This window comes from Pseudorca crassidens, chromosome 11, assembly GCF_039906515.1.
Source record: "Pseudorca crassidens isolate mPseCra1 chromosome 11, mPseCra1.hap1, whole genome shotgun sequence".
Classification (NCBI taxonomy): Eukaryota; Metazoa; Chordata; class Mammalia; order Artiodactyla; family Delphinidae; genus Pseudorca; species Pseudorca crassidens.
In genome coordinates, this window is record NC_090306.1 from 32983202 (window position 1) to 33002558 (window position 19357).

At 53.8% G+C, this 19357-nt stretch overlaps 1 protein-coding gene and 1 pseudogene across 1 annotated transcript in view; both read right to left on the bottom strand.

Moving 5' to 3' along the window:
• The window catches only part of LOC137201786 (centrosomal protein of 78 kDa-like), a 42047-nt gene extending 31833 nt beyond the window's left edge, over positions 1-10214 (bottom strand). The window contains 1 exon segment of the mRNA XM_067696135.1: positions 9845-10214. Within this exon segment, the coding sequence (XP_067552236.1) occupies positions 9845-9925 (81 nt within the window). The 5' untranslated portion in view covers positions 9926-10214.
• A 6702-nt stretch (positions 10215-16916) lies between these two features.
• On the bottom strand, positions 16917-17740 carry LOC137202888 (serine/arginine-rich splicing factor 3 pseudogene; annotated as a pseudogene).
• Between the last annotated feature and the right edge of the window lie 1617 nt (positions 17741-19357).

The window sequence follows — 19357 nt, forward strand, 5'->3', positions numbered from 1 at the left end:
CCTCATGGCACGTGGGCTGCAGCCCTGGCCGAGCCACCGCATCTCAGGCCGCATCACACAGACCTGGGAAGACAGGGGCCTGGAATGTGGTCTCATCCGTGATGAGATGAACTCAAGCTTTCCCAAGCTTTAAAACCAGACCAAAAGGAAGGAAACAGTTTACGATGTGCCTCCTACAGTCTCAGGATGCTGCTTTAGAACTGGCCAGCTTCCAGCGACCATCCTGAGTCGTATGATTTAAGATGCCCTGATCACCATCAATGATTCAGAAGCTCTCACAGCTTCTCGGCTGTGGCCTCTTCTTCTGCTTCACAGGCCTTCAGAACAGAGCGACACCAGAAGCCGACCCAGAAACGTCCGACTGAGAACAGCCCTGAGGAAGCCCGCGCTTAGGAGCACCCACACCTCCTCCTCTGGGGGAGCCCTGGAACTCCGGAGTTTGAGGCCAGCCCTGGTCTCGCTGCACAGGATGCCCGGCCTCCCAGTCCCAGCCACAGCCCCGGCCCGCTGCTGGCTGCTTGCTGAGTCACTGACTAACCCAGGCTCTTCTCACTGACAGCCTCAGAGCCTCCGCAGGAAGCCACGCAGAGGCTTAGCGGAATGCTGCTCATCACAGAGCCAGCGGCCTCACTCCGGGGTCCTGGGAAAACAGCTGCAATAAGCACAACCATTCCCACCTGAAAAAGCACGCTGTGCACAAGCCGGGGGCTGTCATCAGGCCTGAGCCGCCACCAAGCCCGTCCCGTCTGCTCCCCGCCCCTGCCCAGCTCAGGTGAGGGCGGGAGCCGCCCACGGGGCTGGGGAGCCTGGCTGTCCCACTCGGCAGGCCCCTGCCTCGTCCTTGACTGTGAGGACAGGTGTGGGAACAGGAACTCCACCCGGACTCCCGCAGGTCTGGCTCTGCCCCTGCTCGTCCCCGCAGGCCCTGCGCCCGGTGTGAGGAGCCTGGACAGGAGGCCTCCTGGGTGCTCGCTGCCAGGGCACAGCCCACCCCTGAGCACGCAGGCTGGTTCACAGTGACAGGGGCACGACATCTGGAGACATCGTCCCTGGAGGACCCGGCGAGAGGCAGGGGGCAGAGACTAGGGAGGAGACAAGACGTGGACTCCGTCCTCCTCTTCCCACTTGCAGCAGGAAGACGCCGGGACCCAGGGGGCCTCCGAGGCAGGGGCATCACACCAGGACGAGCATCAGAATCCCTGGTCAGAATGCAGTTCTGGGGCCCACCCGCAAAGTTTCAGAATCAGCAGGTCTGGACCCCAGGAACCCGCATTCCTAACCAGTTCCGGCTGGTGGGGAGGCTGCTGGCCCAGGGCCCCGCTCAGAGAACCACCGGCCTGAAGCAAGCAGGGACTCTTGCTCTATCACCGTCTGCTGAGGGCACGAGTGTCCAGCAGGTGCTGAGGGGTAGCACCCTGGGACTCTGCCCGTGGTCCCCACTCCCCAGCAGGCTGCAGGGGGCACTGCCTGTGGGCTGGGGGTCGCTGCCTTCTCCCCCGAGGCTCTGCACACCTCCGGAGCCCTGGGGTGGGGGCCAAGGCAAGTGGGACAGAGCGGCCAGGGTGGGATGCACGCACTACTTCCCAAAGTGGAGAAGCACAGCGGGAGGAGTCAAAGGCAGGGGAGATGGAACACGGTGGGTGGTCCGCCGGCTGTCTCTCTGCCTCTCCCAGTGGCCAGGCTTTGAGAGCAGAGATCTGGCTGGAGGAGTGGAAAATCCACAGAAGTCTCTCCGTCTGGAAGGCAAGCCAAGTGGGTGAGCAGAGGGCCCCGAGGCCCAGCAAAGGCGCTCAGCCTCACCTCTCAGCCTGCGGCCCCGCTGGGGAGCATCTCTTAGCCTGCAGCCCCGCTGGGGAGCAGCCACTCGCCAGGGAGAGGGAGCATGGGGTGAAGGGGGAGGGGGAGGGTCAGCGCCTGCGGTGGGCCTGAGTACTCAAGAAGTGAACAGGTTTTCACTTGAAAATGAGTGCATTTCACACAGGGGTGGGGGTGGCAGATAGACTGGCTGTGGAGCATCACACGGGTCTTGTCCACAGTCAGCCCCGGATGTCCGCAGGCCCCCAGCAAGGGGGTGTTGCCTGGTCCCAGGACTGTACCTGAGGACAAGGCAGGCCAAGGATGGGAACCACCTGGTAAAGCGATGCAAAGGAGAGAACCAGGAAGGAGGCTCTCCTCCCACCGCGCACCCGGCCCGCTCCCCACAGGGCCAGGCTGACAAACCAGGCTGGTCTCGGGACTGAGCCGCGTCGCAAAACCCTGCCCGCGAGACCGGCACTGCAGTAACAGTCAACATGGGAAAACAGGAAGGGGCTGCTGGGACCCCATGAGGCCAAAGTCCAGCTGGAGGAGGCAGAGAGAAGAGGGAGCGGGCCCGTGGCTCCCGGGCCACAGACACGGTGCAGGACACGGTGGACCCGCGGCCCTGACCAGGGTGTGTGGGACCCACTGTGCACACAGGGGCCCCGATGACCAGGGTCCAAGGAAGGAGCCGCCACGAGGGAGAGGGGTCTAGAGCCTCACTGTGCCCACAGCGGCCCCTGGCCACCTGGACGAGGGGCAATGGTGCGCGCTGGTGCCACTCCAGTGAGCACAAGATGCACGCGGATTTTTAAGACAGGGTGCGCGCGCACACACAAAGTAAAACTGCCCTTCAGTAATTCTTTAAATGGCACGTTGAAAACGTCGTGTCTGGGCTATACTCGGTTACGTGTAATGCTATGAAAACGTACCTCGCCTCCTCCTTCTGACTCGTCACCTGGCTCCCACGAGGGCATGCGTGTGGCTCGTGTGCCCCCTCACCTACCGCCCCACCTGCGGGAGCGTTTCCAGACCTGACCCTGAGCCCGAGCTCCACGCCTGGGTCCGCAGCTCACGGAAGCCAGTCTGCACAGAGCCAGGACCGGCTGGGATGTCCTGCTGTCCGGGCAGCCGTCCTTCTGCAGGACAGGTGTGGATGTGTCCACAGGAGGACGGGGCACCACGGGGGCTCCAGGGGTGACAAGACCGTTTCAGTTGCTTCAATCCAAACTAGCCCACCTGTAACAGGCCGCCCAGCCACCCAAGGAGCCGCTGCAAGTGCTGAGTGCCTGACGCCGGGCGTGTGCGTGGAGGGGCCGTCGTGGAGTGACCCCGGTGGGATGGGGGAACGCGACGACCAAAAGTTCACCACCAGAACTTTTCTCGCCCTCACCAAAGAAAATACTTTACTGCCACAGAGCAGTCCGGCCTGAGGCCGAGGCCGTGACTGCAAGGGAGGGAAAGCCCAGGGATGGAGGAAGCCCTTCCGAGGGGGCACAGCTGGAGAGGGACTCGCCCGCGCTACCCGAGCGACAAGCGGCAGCACGGCCTCCACCCAGCGGTCTCAAAGGCCAAGGCGAGCCGCGCCCCCAGCCTTCCAACTGTCTCCCATTCCAGCAAGGGATCCTGTTAGCACCGTATCAGTGCCACTGGCGTCACCCCACCCCAGGACCAAGCCAAACGAACGCCTCTCCAGGGGCCTCGAGACCCCACGACCTGGGCCACGCACACGGGAGCATCACTCAGCTATGCAAAGGGGTGAAGCCCTGACACTCACAACAATGTGGACAGACCCTGAGAACACGATGCTCAGTGAGAGAAGCCAGACACAGAAGGACACACAGTGTGTGACTCCATTGATGGGAAACGTCCAGAACAGGCAGATCCACAAACACAGAGTGTCAGGGGCTAGAGCAGGGGACTGCCGGCCCTTTGCGCTGATGGAATGTTCTGGAATTAGAAGTGAAGGCTGCACAGCTCTGTGAATATAGTAAAAGCCATTAAATTGTACACTTCATATGTGTGAGTTCTGTGGTGTGAGAATGCTATCTCGACAAAGCTGTTATTTAAAAAGACACAAAACCCACAAGACCCAGCGCGGCTCCTCCTCCCCTTCTCCCGCCCCTTCACCTGGTGTCTGTCCCAGACCAGGTGTGGGCCCAGTGTGTCCTGCGGCCCCAGCACCTGCTGAGTGGGAGCCTCACTCAGCCTGCAGGGTGAGCACAGAGCAGACGCCAGGGAGCCACCTGCACACCAGGGGAAACGTGAGCCACCACCACCACGGGACATGCAAATCCTTCCCTAGATCTCCCTGCCCCAAGCCCCATGACTCCCGCCATCCCAGTGGGCACCACCCCGTGGTGGTCCCTTTCCCCCTCCCCCCCCCCCGACCCCCGGGCACACAGCCTGCAGAGACCCCTTCCCCACCCAGGAAAAGACGCGTCAGGTTTTTAAAGGACCAGCGTTCTCAGAGGTAACCTCTCTCACACACCGGCTGCCCGTGCACCTGTTGTGAGTCTGATGCGCTTTCCCGACATCGGCCGCGCACCCCATGACTAACTAAGGGGATTCAAACGGAAGCCCCTCAGAGATGAGGAGGCATCGTCATCCAAGGTCAATACTCAGTGAAGCACACAGCCTCCGAACTCCCAACTGCAGCTCACGGGAACCTGTGACTCGGCAGCCCTGCCAGGCGCCCTGGACAGGAAGAGGGCCCGGTCTGAAACAGGGGTGCCGAGGAACAGAGCCCCGGGCTAGGCACCGCGACAGTGGCTGTGGGTGGGGAGAGAGAGTCTGGGAAGGAACAAGAAAGGCGAGCGGTGAGGGAGGTAGTACAGAGCCATGCATGAGCTGCGGATGACCGTGGACAGGCACCCGGCATGTCCTCTGTTAACACCCTTGGGACTGCTCGACGCCACGGGCACGGCAGGAGACCCGGCTGGTGGGAACGGCAGGGACAGCTTGAGGGGACAGAGAAGATGCCAAAGAGGCCTCCAGGCAGCACCCTGAGTGGGAGGAAGGAAACAGGACTGTCATCCCACAGCCAGGGAGAGAAGGCGCACGTACTGGGGAAGAGTGCCAGGACCACGAGAGGAGGACATGGCAGAAAGAAAGAGGGAGGAGAGGGGCTTCCTGGGAGACGTGCGCCGGGCCCGGGACCCAGGGATGCGAAGACACAGCCAGTCCCACCCTACAGCTCCCCGAATCCAAAAAGGACACCAAACACTCTGTATCTTGACTGTATCAATGCCAATGAAATCATTACATCAGTGCGTAGCTTTGTAAGATGCCACCATCAGGAGAAACTGAGTACAGAGAACGTGGGATATGTCCGACCTATTTCTGACGGCTGTGCAAGAATCTACGATAATCTCAAAATAAAAAGTTTAATTTAATTAAGGAAAAAAGGACACAGCTCCTAGAAGAAGGCTGGGGGCGGGTCCCCTGCAGCTCCCAGCAGCCTCCTGCCTAGTGAATATCCAAAGGGCCGGCTGGCTGCCTCTGTCTCCTCCCACCAGGAACAGAGCATACAGGCGGCATTTGGATGTTAGGGACCAAAGTATGAAAGCTAACAGCCACATGCATACGGAATACCAGGCTTTTCCCGGTGATCCCTTCCTCTTTAAAGAGGCTACTTCACCCACGGAAAGTCCTCAAAGGGTTAACCTGCCTTCCATCTGAGCTCAGATTAGGCAGGACTCACACCAGCAGAGGTCACATCAGAAAATGTTTTCTGAGTCAGGGGGAGGGATGGCTCACTCAGCCGCCCACTTCAGCTACTACCCACTGTGGAGTGAAGGGCGTGACTGCTCAGCGGGTATTCATCAGAGACCCGTGGGCTCTCAGGAGGAAGCCAGAAGCAGGCGGGGACACTCACGCTGGGGCCACTCCACGCCCACAGCCTCAGTGAGTCACGGAGGGGAAGGACCACTGCACGCCCTCGCTGGCTCCTGCCCTGACATCAGGCAGCCAAAGATACCACCTGCTTCCTCCTGAGCTGAGACCCGGTTTTCCCACCAAAAGGACCATCCTGCTTTAGAAATGCCACCGTGAGCTATAAGTAGATATCTGGGAACTCTCAGTCACAGAAGGAACAAAACTCATCCTGCACCCCGCCCTCCTTTTTGTCAATTGCGCAAAAGCCCATCTTGGAGGCTGGACATTTCCGCGTACAGGCGGTTGTGGCTGTTTGCACTTCCTCTTGCGGGTGCCCCCTCCTCAGAGAAGCCACGCATACCTCCCCCAGGGCAAATCTGGCAGCCCCACTCTCTGGGACCTCAGCTGATCCCATATACGGGGCACTACACCTCAGCTGAACTTCTGTGTTTATAGATCACCTACAGTCCTTAGTTCATAAGTTTTGAGAATAAGAATACTGTCACCCACAGAATGGGAGAAAATATTTGCAAACGAATCAACGGACAAAGGATTAATCTCCAAAATATATAAACACATCACGCAACTCAATACAAAAGAAACAAACAACCCAATCCAAAATGGGCAGAAGACCTAAATAACCATTTCTCTAAAGAAGACATACAGATGGCCAAGAAGCACGTGAAAATCTGCTCAACGTCACCAAATATTAGAGAAATGCAAATCAAAACTACAATGAGTTATCACCTCACACCAGTTAGAAGGGGCATCATCAGAAAATCTACAAACAACAAATGCTGGTGAGGGCGTGGAGAAAAGGAACCCTCTTGCACTGCTGGTGGGAATGTAAACTGATACAGCCACTATGGAGAACAGTATGGAGGTTCTTTAAAAAACCAAAAATAGAATTACCATATGATCCAGCAATCCCACTACTGGGCATATACCCAGAGAAAACCATAATTCAAAAAGACACACGCACCCCAATGTTCACTGCAGCACTATTTACAATAGCCAGGTCATGGAAGCAACCTAAATGCCCATCGACAGACGAATAGAAAAAGAAGTGGTGGTACATATACACAATGGAATATTACTCAGCCATAAAAAGGAACGAAATTGAGTCATTTGTTGAGACGTGGATGCATCTAGAGACTGTCATACAGAGTGAAGTAAGTCAGAAAGAGAAAAACAAATATCATACGTTAACGCATGTATGTGGAACTTAGAAAAATGGTACAGATGAACCGGTTTGCAGGGCAGAAGTTGAGACACAGATGTAGAGAACAAACGTATGGACACCAAGTGGGGAAAGCCACGGGGGTGGGGTGGGGTGGGGATGGTGGTGTGCTGAACTGGGCGAGTTGGATTGACATGTATACACTGATGTGTATAAAACTGATGACTAATAAGAATGTGCTGTATAAAAAAATTAATTAAATTAAATTCAAAAATCAAAAAAAAAAATACTGTCTACTGTCCTCCGCGCCCCCTGGAACACTCACTCTAAATATCCAGGAGGTGCTTGCAGAATGAATGAATCAATGAACAAACAAGCTCACTCATTTCAAACGTGCGGTCACACGAGTAATCTGACCTTCTAAGAAGTTAAGCTTCTGGAAGGAGCCCATTTTCTTAACGTATTCAGCATCGAGTCATCACAAAATATGAATTCTTATAAAGTAATGCCCCCTCACTTCCCATGAGAAAGCAAAATTCCTCAGCAGGGAAATGGGAGGGTAGCAGACATTACCCGCAAAGCTTTGGGAAGGCTGCGGCTCGCTGAGCACTTCACTAGGGCCCCTGACCGCCTGCCTGGTAGTAGGACAGACACACCAGGAACGGCTGCTGACCAGCAGAAAGAGCGCCCGGCCAGGCAGGCAGCACACCCCGCACCCTGCCAAGCGAGGTCCGGCCAGCAAGGGAAAGACGCTCTCTCCACTTCAGCACCGCCCACCACTAGAAAGCCAGGTCCTGCCAGGGCCTGGACACACAAAGCCTTCCTTACAAGGGTTACAAATCTGTGGCCTTGCTCTGCCTCGAATAAAAGACAGAGACGGGGACAACGTGACCATCTCCAGATGAACTTTCAACTTCGTTTCAAGTCCCTGGGTGCTGGGTCACAGTGCATTTCTAAACTCTTCCAATACTCAAAAATACCAATTTCTAAGATGCAGAAGGGTTGTTAAACATACACTTAGCACAGATCCCAGTCCCACTCCTGAGCATTTTCTCAAGTGAGGTAAAAACCCAAGTTCACATGGAAACCTGCCCTGGGATGTTTACAGCAGCTTTATTCCTGATCCCCTCAAAACTGGAAACATCCCACAAGTCCTGCCACCCGCAGGCGAATGGACAAACGGAACATGGAATACAACACAGCCAGAAAAAGGAGTGGCTTCTCATACCCGCAACAACAGGGATGACGGACTTCCCTGGTGGTCCAGTGGCTAAGACTTTGCGCTCCCAATGCAGGGGGCCTGGGGTCCATCCCTGCTCAGGGAACTAGATCCCGCACGCTGCAACGAAAACACACTGCACGCGCCAATGAAGATCCCATGTGCCGCAACTAAGACCCGGCACAGCCAAGTAAATAACTAACTAAATCAATGTTTAAAACAACAACAAAAAAAAACAAACGCGGGATGAATCTCGCATAGGTTTTGCTGAGCTAAAGCAACCAGAATCAAAAAGGTACATGCTGTTGTTCCCTTTATCTGGCTTTCTGGAAAAGCCAAAACCTTAGGGACAGAGAGGAGATTAGAGGCCAAGAAGCTAGAGGCGCGCTGGCGCCAAAGGGCAGCAAATGGCATGACAGGATTGCTCTGCCTCCTGACGGCGATCATCTGTCAAAACTCCTACAGCTGTGCACTACAAGTGCACAGAACTATGCTTCACGGCTACTAAGGATAAACAAATGATTACATTTTGAAAAATGCGCCGGCCAGCCAACCCGTGCATGACAAGTGCAGTAAGAGGGGCGGGGAGGCGAGGCAAGTGCATCAGCTGGACTTCTGAAGGTTCTCCCCACTTTCAGTTTCCCTCCCCTGGGATGTCTCCCCGCCCTGCCCACTGCTCAGGCCGCCCACCAGGGCCACCCGGAGTTACCCAACCGGAAAAGCCAGAGCCCAGGCTCAGCCGCGCCTCCGGGCACAGGAAGGGCAAAAAATAGAAAGCGCCAGTGCGCGGTGGCGGGCTGGAAACCCTCGGACCTCAGATAACTGCGGAGAACCGGGGCCCGGGAGTCAACATCGGCTCCCAGGCGGTCCCAGCGTCCCGACCCCGACCCCGGCCGCGACACACTTTCCACACACTGACACACACGGAGCCCGCGCGAAGGCCGGGTCGCGCGGGCTTCCCCGCCGGGTCGCCTGGAGGCCGGTCCCCCGCAAGCCGAGCGCACGAAAGGGCGCCCCAAAGGCGCCGGCCCAAGGCGCCCGCTGCGCTTCCCCTTCGGAAGGTGGGCTGCGGGGCCCAAGCGTAAACCCTGAGACAAGGAACACGCGCACCACGCCGCCACGGGGGACGAGAGGCCGGGCGCCCACCTAGCCGGACACCCTGCATTTCTGGAATCACCGGACGCCTGTGTACATTTCCGTCTGGCCTGTCATTTTCCAAAGGCCACTCAAGGTCAGGGGACAGAACGCCTCCTCTCCAAGTGTCCTGCCAGACCACCCACTCAAGATCAGAGGGATAAAATGCCTAACTAAAACAAAACAAAATAGAAACACAAAAAAACTGGAGAGAGGGAGGAAAGGGTGACCTGAAAAAAAAAAAACTAAGCACGTTGACAGCGCTAAGAATAAACTACCAGGAAAAAGAAACCCTACATGTCAGATCCTAAAGTACAGAAGGGCAAGCCCGCCGGCAGTCCAGGCCCGGGGGCACCGGGGTCCCCAGCCCTGCAGAGCCAACCGCAGACCGGCTCAGGCGCTCCTCGGAAGCGCGGGGTCCCCGCGGCCGCGTCTGTGCCCCCCGGCCGGCGCCGGCTCCCCTCTGCCCACCCTGCGCGCGGGGGCTGGAAACTACCGCGGAAGAAACACAGCGGGGCGGGAAGGGGGGCTCCAAAGAGGGTCTGGCGACTCGAGTCGCTCCGTTTCTCGGTGGGCTCAGCACGCGCCGTGGGGGAAGAGGGGCGGGGGTCCCGGAGGAGGGGACGGGCGGCACTTACATAGACCGGCAGCGGCCACGGGTAGACAGCGGGCTCGGTCCCCAAGAGCGACTCCAGCCTCAGCTCCAGCTTCTCCCTCATGTCTTCGCGCGCCGCCCCTGCACCGCGCTAGTCTGGCGGTTGGGGGAGGGGCGCGGCGCCGCCGGCGGGGGTGGGGCAGACGGGCAGGCGGGAGGCTGAAGGGAGGGGCCTGGCCTGGGCCTCAGCTGCCGCCTCCGCGCTCCCGTCCGGCCCCCGGCTCCCTCTTTGTGCTCACAGGCCCGGGGCCCCCAGCGCTGCTGCGAACTCGGGCCGGCGTGAGGCTAGCACAATGAGCCGGGGTCCGTACTGAAACATTCCCGGCGCGCGCGGCCCGCCTCATGGACTCGCACGCTCTCACGCACGCACGCTACCACGCACGCACGCACGTCCGCACGCACGTCCACACGTCATCGGCTGCCCCTGGCCACACCCACCGGCCCGAAGTGGGGACCCGGGAAAACCTCTCAGGGCAAGCGGTGGCGGGTTCGACTCCCGATCTCGACGTGTGACACAACTCCCCCCCCGCCCCCCAATAATAAGACTATAATTCCTATTAAATATGACAGCTGGAATCCCGGCTTCTGTTCCCCAAAATGCCGTGTATTTAGCCTATGCTAGGCACCAGACCGCGGACGCTCAGTACTGGCAAAAAAGGAAATGCCCTGCCCTCATAGCACTGCCATTTTAATTGGAATAGTAGTGACAATGGTCAAGGGAGAAAATAAAGTGTCATCATCGCCACGGGGATGGTTAATCTCATGTGCCCACTGCGTGGGGCCCCGGCAACCACAAACATTATTCCAGATGTGGCCAGGAAGGTATTTTTCAGAAGAGATTAACACTGAAATGGGTCCACTTTGCGTAAAGGAGATTGTCAATGCCGCGGCGTGGGTGGGCCTCGTCCATCAGTTGAAGGACTGGAGAGAAAAATGAGGTGCCCTAGAAAGAGGGAAGTGTTCCTCCAATGGACTTGGGACCTCAGCTCTTCCCTGTGTCTCCAGCCCAGAGTCCTGCCCTGACTTGCCTGCCTCACGGTCACATGAGTCAACTCCTTAAAACGAAACTATATATGTAAAAATATTGACTATATACAAGCCTATTAATTTGTATATGTGTGTATACACATATATATGTATACACATGTTTATATGTGCATGCGTTTGTAGTATATGTGTAAGTACTATATACAGTGTACATACAAGCCTATATATTTGTGTGTATGTATTGTATACATGTATGTATGTGTATATATATATACAATATACATATTATAAAGGTGAACATGCTGTATATATACACACCCATATATTGATATATGGGTGTGTATATGTACAGTATATGTACACCGTATGTATGTATGTATACAGTGTATATTTATATATCAGTGTGTATATATGCTGTATACCTGTATGTGTATATGTTGTATAGGTATTATATGTATGTATGTATATGCTATATATATATATATATACACACTTGCGTATGTATTTATATGTGTATGTACATGCACATATTTACAAATAGGTGTGTATGTGTGTGTATACATTGTATATATGTATCATATATGTTATGTGTATGTATATATACGACGAATTTATATATGCAGTACATATATATTTTTATTCTACATGCTTTTATATGTAGGTGTATATGTGTGTCTATATGTATGTACGTGTATGTATTGCATATATTATATGTGTATGTATGTATACTGTATATATACACACCTAAATATCTTTGTATGTGTGTATATATGTATGATATAGACGTACCTAGGTGTGTATGTTGCATATGTTATACGTATGTGTACATACTGTATATATACAAACTGTGCATTTCATATGTGTGTATGTATAGTGTACATGTATGTCTGTTGTATATATTATGTGTATATGTGTGTATACATACTGTATATATACAAACTATGCATTATATATATGTGTGTATACATGTATTTGCGTATTGTATATACTATATGTGTATATGTCTGTATGCGTACTGTATATATACACAGCTGTACATTTTTGTATGTGTGTACATATGTACGTGTGTGTGTATATACACACCCCCCCTATGGATTCTGTTTGTCTGGAGAACCCTCACTGATACGGACACTTATGACAATTGAGCACCTGCTCTTTGCCAGCCAGGGAGCCAAACGCTTGTCCTTTCTGTGTCTCCCTTAAGTGTCACAGGTCCCGGGAGGGAAGGTGATGCCGCTCCTACCAGTTGAGGTGCCTCAGGGTCAGAGAGGTGCACAGGGCGGGGGGCTGGACCCTGGTGGAGCCCAGGTGGAGTTCTAGCAGCAGTACAGCCTAGCAGTCCCACTTCCCCCGGTGCCTCTCACAAAGACGCCAAGGGAGAGACGGGGTCTGAAGGAGGGGATGAGGAAGCTTCCGTGGGTCTGCAAGCCCATACCAAGGCTGACTCGTCAAGGGTGTTAGAGGTCAGGACTCTGGTTACCCTGGGGATGGGGTTACACAGAGCCATTCCCATTCTGAAAAAGTATCCATTCTGCTCTTGTTTGTATGTTTACCCCCCTCCCCCAAATCTTTTAAAAACAGATTCTCTTGGTTGCTGGGAGCACACACGGGGAAGTTGTGTGTGAGGGGGTGTGATCCAGGGGACAGGGAGGATAAGCCCCCCACTCGTAGGGCCAGGAGTGGCTCAGCTTTGTGAGCTAAGGATGGCCCGCGAGGTCCCAGAGAGAAGGGTCCCTGCTTCGTCCCTGCTCCGTGCACGCCATTCCCAGCCTGAGAAGTCCAGAGGCCCGCCCCCCGCACACACACACCAGGGAGGAGAGCCAGTCACCCTGGCTCCCAGGCTCCAGCTCCAAGGCTCCCGGCACTAGGAGCTATTTTCAGCTTTCATGCCCTAGGACACGGCCAGAACTATTGTCTCCGGAAACTGTCTGTCTGTCTCTCGCCCGGCCGCCATCCCTCCCTCCCTCCTCCGCCTCTTCCCCTCCCGCTCCAGCTGTCCTGCCCTCCACCCTGCATTTCTACACAGGATGGCTCACAGACAGCTGCTCCCCGTGCCCACCTGCCACCATTCGATGGATGTCAAAGCAAGCCCTGGGGACTTCCCTGGAGGTCCAGCGATTAAGACTCCGAGCTTCCACTGCAAGGGGTGCGGGTTCGATCCCTGGTCAGGGAAATAAGATCCCACATGCTGCCCAGCATGGCCAAAGAAATAAATGAATAAAAAATAAAGTTATAGTGATGAAACAGCCCTAGTGGTGCAAGGATGGGACGTATAGTTCTATGGTAGAGAATAAAGGTCCAGAAACAGATAGATGAGAACTTGATATGACAGAAAGTGGGGAAATTAAGGAGTTTTCAATAAATGGCATTAGGACAATTGCATATCCATGTGGGAAAAAGTAAATTAGAAAAAAAGAAAAAAAGCAAGCCCTGGTCAGGTGTGACCTTGGGCCCAGGGCCATTGGCACACCTTGTCGTGTGGGATGTTCTTCCTTAGACTCCTCCCTCCCTCCTGTGTCACTGTCACTTCCTCCAGAACCTTCCTGGACTCCCCTACACAAGCCCGGGGTGTGCCCTCACCCACCCACCCTGGATCACCGGAATTCCAATCCCGGCCCACCCTTCCTCGCCAGGTAAAGAACTGTGCCTGGTCAATAAGACCATAGAGGTCCTTGGCCATTGCTATTGCAGTTGGAATTGTTACTGTGTTTACACAGGGTGACCAACACCCGCCCCCAGTTTGCCCAGGACCGCTCAGGTTTGAGCGCTGGAACTGTGGGGAAACCCTCATTTCCGGGGAACCCCAGAAGGCTGGCCAGCCTATTTAGGATGGATCTTTCACTTGATATCCCAACCCCCGAGAGCCAGAAAGGGAATCTCCCCCCTCCTTCCATGGTAACCTTCATTCATTCATCCACTCATCCCTTTATTCAACTCCTTTATTCAGCAAGTATTTATGAAGCATCTACTACATAGCAGACACTCTTCTAGGTGCTGGGGACAGTAAACTGAGAAGGTGTGATTTGTTACATGGGGATGATGTCTCGGAGACCACTGCAGGGCATGGGAGGTGGGAGAGGGAAGGGGCAGTTCTAAATGCAGGCTCTGACGGGACTGGGGCAGAACTTGCCCTAAGCCAGGCTGGTTGCTTCAACACCGCTGTCCTCACCCAGGGCCATCCTGCTTCCGCCTCACCCAGTTCTTTGGTGATGTCTGGGGAAAATCTGTGGTTGTCACAACTGGGGAGGAGGGGCCCCTGGAATCAAATGGGTGGGGACAGGGATGCTGCTGAACCCCACACAGTGCCCAGGAGGGGCCCCCAGCAGAGAATGACCTACCCCGAATAACCCCAGTGCCATGGGGGAGACCCTGCACTAATATTATTCAGACCCGCTGGTGCCCCTAGATTCCTGCACAGGCTGGGACTCTAACCGGGTCACCTCTGTATCCCGAGGTGACCTAGCGTGGGGCAGCCAGGAGGGCTGAGTATCAGGGATGAAATGACAAATCTCTGTGCCCACTCTCCCCGCCGCACCCCAGGGCCGATGGCCTCTATCTCCTCCCTGTGCAGGTAGCTTTTCCCTGAGCCATTTCTTCCTGTCAAGGTCCCTGTCGCAGGTTGTGTTCCCCGAAGATGACGTTGAGAGCAAGGATTGGAGTGCAGGTGGTTGATGTGAGACGTGCAGAGAACAGATACAGCTGCCATAGGGTCCTGCAATTCCACTCCTGGGCATAGATCTGGAGAAAACTCTAATTCAAAAATATACATACACCCCTGGGATTTCCCTGGTGGTCTAGTGGTTAAGACTCTGTGCGTCCGGTGCAGGGAGCATGGGTTCCATCTCTGGCCAGGGAACTAAGATCCCACATGCTGTGTGACAAAAAAATAAAGAAAGAGAGAAAGAAAGAGAGAAAGAGAGAGAGAGAGAAAGAACGAAAGAAAGAAAGAAAGAAAGAAAGAAAAGATACATGCACCCCAATGTTCATTGCATCACTATTTATAATAGGCAAGATGTTGAAGCTACCTAAATGTCCACTGATGGATGAATGGATAAAGAAGATGTGGTACATATATACAATGGAATATATTCAGCCATAAAAAGAATGAAATAATGCTATTTGCAGCAATGTCGTGGATGGACCTAGAGATTATCATACTAAGTGAAGTAAGTCAGAAGAGAAAGACACATATATGATCTCTCTTATATGTGAAATCTAAAATACGACACAAATGAACTTGTCTATGAAACAAAAACAGACTCACAGACATAGAGAACAGACTTGTGGTTGCCAAGGGGGAGAAAGAGGGAGGGAGGGTTGGATTGGGAGTTTGGGGTTAGCAGACACGCAAACTATTAAATATAGGATGGATAAGCTACAAGGTTCTACTGTCTAGCACAGGGAACTATATTCAATATCCTGTGATAAGCCATAATGGAAAAGAAAAAGAGTTTTATTTATAGGTTCCATCCCTAACTGAGCTGGCCCATCCCCTCCCATGGTTCTAAGTGCAGCCCGAGGCTGCAGACTTCCCACCGTGGTCTTCAGCTCCAGAGCAAGCCACCTGCAAACCAGCCGCATCTTCCCAGGGGCTGGCAACTCTCCTTTGCTACTGATTCCAAGACACATCCAGATAGCACAAATGTGACCATGAAAACAAACTCAGGCATGTTCAAATCAGGGAAATAACATTCTTATCTCTGTTTAGTAGTTGCTTAATTTTAGAATAGCTTAGAGTTACAAAGAAGTTGCAAAGATCTGTACAGAGTGTACAGAGTGCTGTGGACCCCCGACCCAGTACCCCTATTTCCAACACGTTAGTACTTTAGTACGTTAGTACGACATGCTTATCCAACTAAGGAACCGAGATGGATACGTTATTATTAACTAAAGTCCACACTTTACTAGAATTTCCCTAGCTTTCCCCTAACATCCTTTTTCTGTCCCAGTCTCCTCTGGGCTGTGACATTTCTCAGACGTCCCTGGGTTTTGATACCTTGAAAGTTTTGAGGAGGACTGGTCAGGTATTTTGCCCCTCAATTTGTTTGTCTGTTGGTTTTCTGATGTTTTTCTTATGGTTGGGCTGGAGTTACGGGGTTTGGGGCGGAAGATCCAGACACAGATAAAAATGTCATTCTCCTCAGGTCACATCATCAAGGATACACACCATCAAGGATACACACATCAAGGATACACACCATCAATGGGACTTGTGACAAACAATTTTACCCTTGATCACCTGGCCAGTATCGTCTTTTTTTTTTTTTTTTTTTTTTTTGCTGCGTTGGGTCTTCATTGCTGCACACGGGCTTTCTCTAGTTGCGGCGAGCAGGGGCTCCTCTTTGTTGCGGGCACGTGCTTCTCATTACAGTGGCTTCTTTTGTTTCGGAGCACGGGCTCTAGCTGTGCAGGCTTCTGTAGTTGTGGCATGGGGGCTCAGTAGTTGTGGCTCCCAGGATCTAGAGCGCAGGCTCAATAGTTGTGGCCCACGGGCTTAGTTGATCTGCGGCACATGGGATCTTCCCGGACCAGGGCTCGGACCCGTGTCCCCTGCATTGGCAGGTGGATCCTTTTCTTTTCTTCTTTGTTCCTTTTGGAACCAAAACTTTAATCCCAAGGAGTCTCACAAAACATATTACAAATGACAGCATGAAAAAAAAAATTGCACAGTAACTCAAAGTTCAGCTCTACAATATACTCTTCATCTGGCAAGACATTGGTATCTTGATAATCTCAACTTCCAAAAAACATTACAAAGAGCTATGTATTCATGTACAGTAATCACAGAGGGGACTTATGACCTAACTCAAAGGGAAACTAACTTCCTTGAAACTTCTTAGATTCTAAACTCACTGGACAACCTCTTGTCCAGTGTGAAGACTAGTGGAATTCTTAAACCTCTAATCTAGGGTAAAGGTGCGGCTTTCATTTCTACCTGCTGGCTTGTGCTCACAGCACCTTTTAAAGACTGCTTGCTTAACTACAGCTGCATACCATATCCCAGCTACAGAAAGTCTTTTCAATGTTTGCCAGTGTTGTTTCCATAATAATAAACATCACACTTTAGGTGGGCAGGAGTTAGAGTTTTATTATCAGTCTAGGCAAGACCAAAAATTCAAAGCAAATTCAATTTTGCTTACGAGAACATTGTAAAGAAACAATTCATCATATTACATGCCTCATATGACCCATTTCAAACCACAGAGAATGACACCTTTATGTGTCACTGTCCCAAGAGACAAACAAATGTGAACAGCTAAAACATTTAAAAAGTGCATCAAGATTCAGAAGTCTCAAACGAAACTTGAATTTTCTGTACATACTCCTGTCAAATGAAGTTATTTCCTGTGCACCACTCCTCTTGCAAAGTGGTCTGCTATTTCCTTTCATTTGACCTGGATCGGCTAGGAGACCTAGAGAAAGATGGGGACGGCTTGCGATTTCTCTCCTGGGACAGTGATCTCTCTCTTCTCCTATATCTACTAAAGGGACCTGCTCCGGCTGCGGGAGAAGCTTCTCCGTCTTGGAGATCTGTGGTGAGGGGGAGGACTCCTCCTCCGATGATCATCTCGAGGGCGACGACCCCAAGAAGGAGGCGGCCACGATTTCGACTTCTCCTTTCCCCATTCGACAGGTCCACTCTTACTCGGCAGCCACAGAGCGTTCTCCCGTCTAGTTCTCAGACAGCATCCGCTGCATCTCGGGGATCTTCATTTTCAACAAGGGCGAAGCCGGGAGGGTTTTTAGCAACCCACACACTTCGGAGTGGTCCATAATATCCTAAAGCTCGTTCGAATTCAGTCTTGTTACCACTGTTTCCAAGATTCCTTACATAAACGTTACAGTCCAACGGACAGGAATCCCGATGCAAGACCCTCCTGGCTCCTGGGTTTCATGGGCCACAGGGTGATCCCGGGCCTCTAGAATCTCGCAGCTGAATCGGCTCGCACAAGCTGTCCTGTGGGGATGCTTTTCCCCCTATGTGTCCAGCCCGGGGCCCTGCTGTCTAGGCCCGACCTCCAGGGTGACAGGGTGAACCCCAGGTCCCTGGAGCAAACACTCAAGAGCCCTGGTGACCAGACTCAGGGGGCTGGGGCGGCAGCTGGACATGTGTGCCCACCCTGGTGGTGTTTGGCCCCATCTGCAGTTCCAGTTCCAGCTGAGAAAGAGCCTCGCTGTGTTATTTTCTCCTGGTTGTGTAAGGATCCCCGGTGTCATTTGACAGAAATGTAGATGGTGTGTTCTTTCTCTCTTTTCTCCCTGCTTCCTCTCGTCCCTCTCCCCCTCCCTCTCTCCCTCTCCCTCTGTCCCTCTCTCTCTCTCTCTCTCTTCCCTCTCCCTCTTTCCTCTGCGTCTCTCTCTTTCCCTCTCTCCCTTGCCCCCTCCCTCTCCCCCTCCCCGTCCCTCTCCCAACTCCCTCTCCACCTCCGTCTCCCCCTCACTCTCCCACATCCCTCTCCCTCTCCCCTCCCCTCCCTCTACCTCCTCCCTCTCCCCCGTCTCTCTCCCGCCTCCCCCCTCCCTCTTCCCGCCTCCCCCGTCCCTCTTCCCTGTCCCTCTCTCCCTGTCCCTGTTTCCCTGTTCCGCACGCCCTCCCTCTACCTCTTTCCCTCTCCCTGTCCCTCCACCTCTTTCCCTCTCTGGAGAGGGAAGGAGGTGGAGGGACAGGGAGAGAGAGCAGGAGGCGAGGGAGAGGGAGAGAGACGGGGGAGAGGGAGAGAGGGATAGAGGGAGGGAGCGAAAGATGTCTCTCCCTCCCTCCCTCTATCCCTCCCTCCCTTTATCTCTCTCCCTCCCTTCCTCTATCCCTCTCTCCCTCCCTCCCTCTATCCCTCCCTCTCCCTCCCTCCTTCTCCTCCCTCTCCCTCTCCCTCCAACTCTCCCGCTCCCTCCATCTCTCCATCTCCCTCACTCCCTCCCAGAGAGGGAGAGATGGAGAGGCAGAGACAAGGGAGAGGGAGAGGGGGAGAGGGAGAGATGGAGGGAGAGGGAGGGAGAGGGGGGGAGAGGGAGAGGGAAAGAGGTCTCTTCCTCCCTCCCTCTCCCTCTGTCCTCCTTCTCTCCCTCTCCCTCCCTCTCTCCCTGTCCCTGTTTCCCTGTTCCGCTCTCCCTCTCCCTCTTTCCCTCTCCCTCTCCCTCCACCTCCTTCCCTCTCCAGAGACGGAAGGAGGTGGAGGGAGAGGGAGAGGGAAAGAGGGAGAGGGAGAGCAGGAGAGGGAGGGGGGAGAGGAAGGGAGAGAGGAGAAAGGGAGAGAGGGATAGAGGGAGGGAGCGAAGACGTTTCTCCCTCTCTCCTTCTCCTCCCTCTCCCTCTTCCACCAACTCTCCCTCTCCCTCCATGTCTCCATCTCCCTCACTCCTTCCCACATAGGGAGAGATGGAGGGAGAGGCAGAGATAAGGGAGAGGGAGAGAGGGAGAGGGAGAGATGGAGGGAGAGGGAGAGAGGAAGAGAGAGAGGGACAGAGGGAGAGAGAGAGGGAGAGAGAGAGAGAGAGAGGGAGAGCGGGA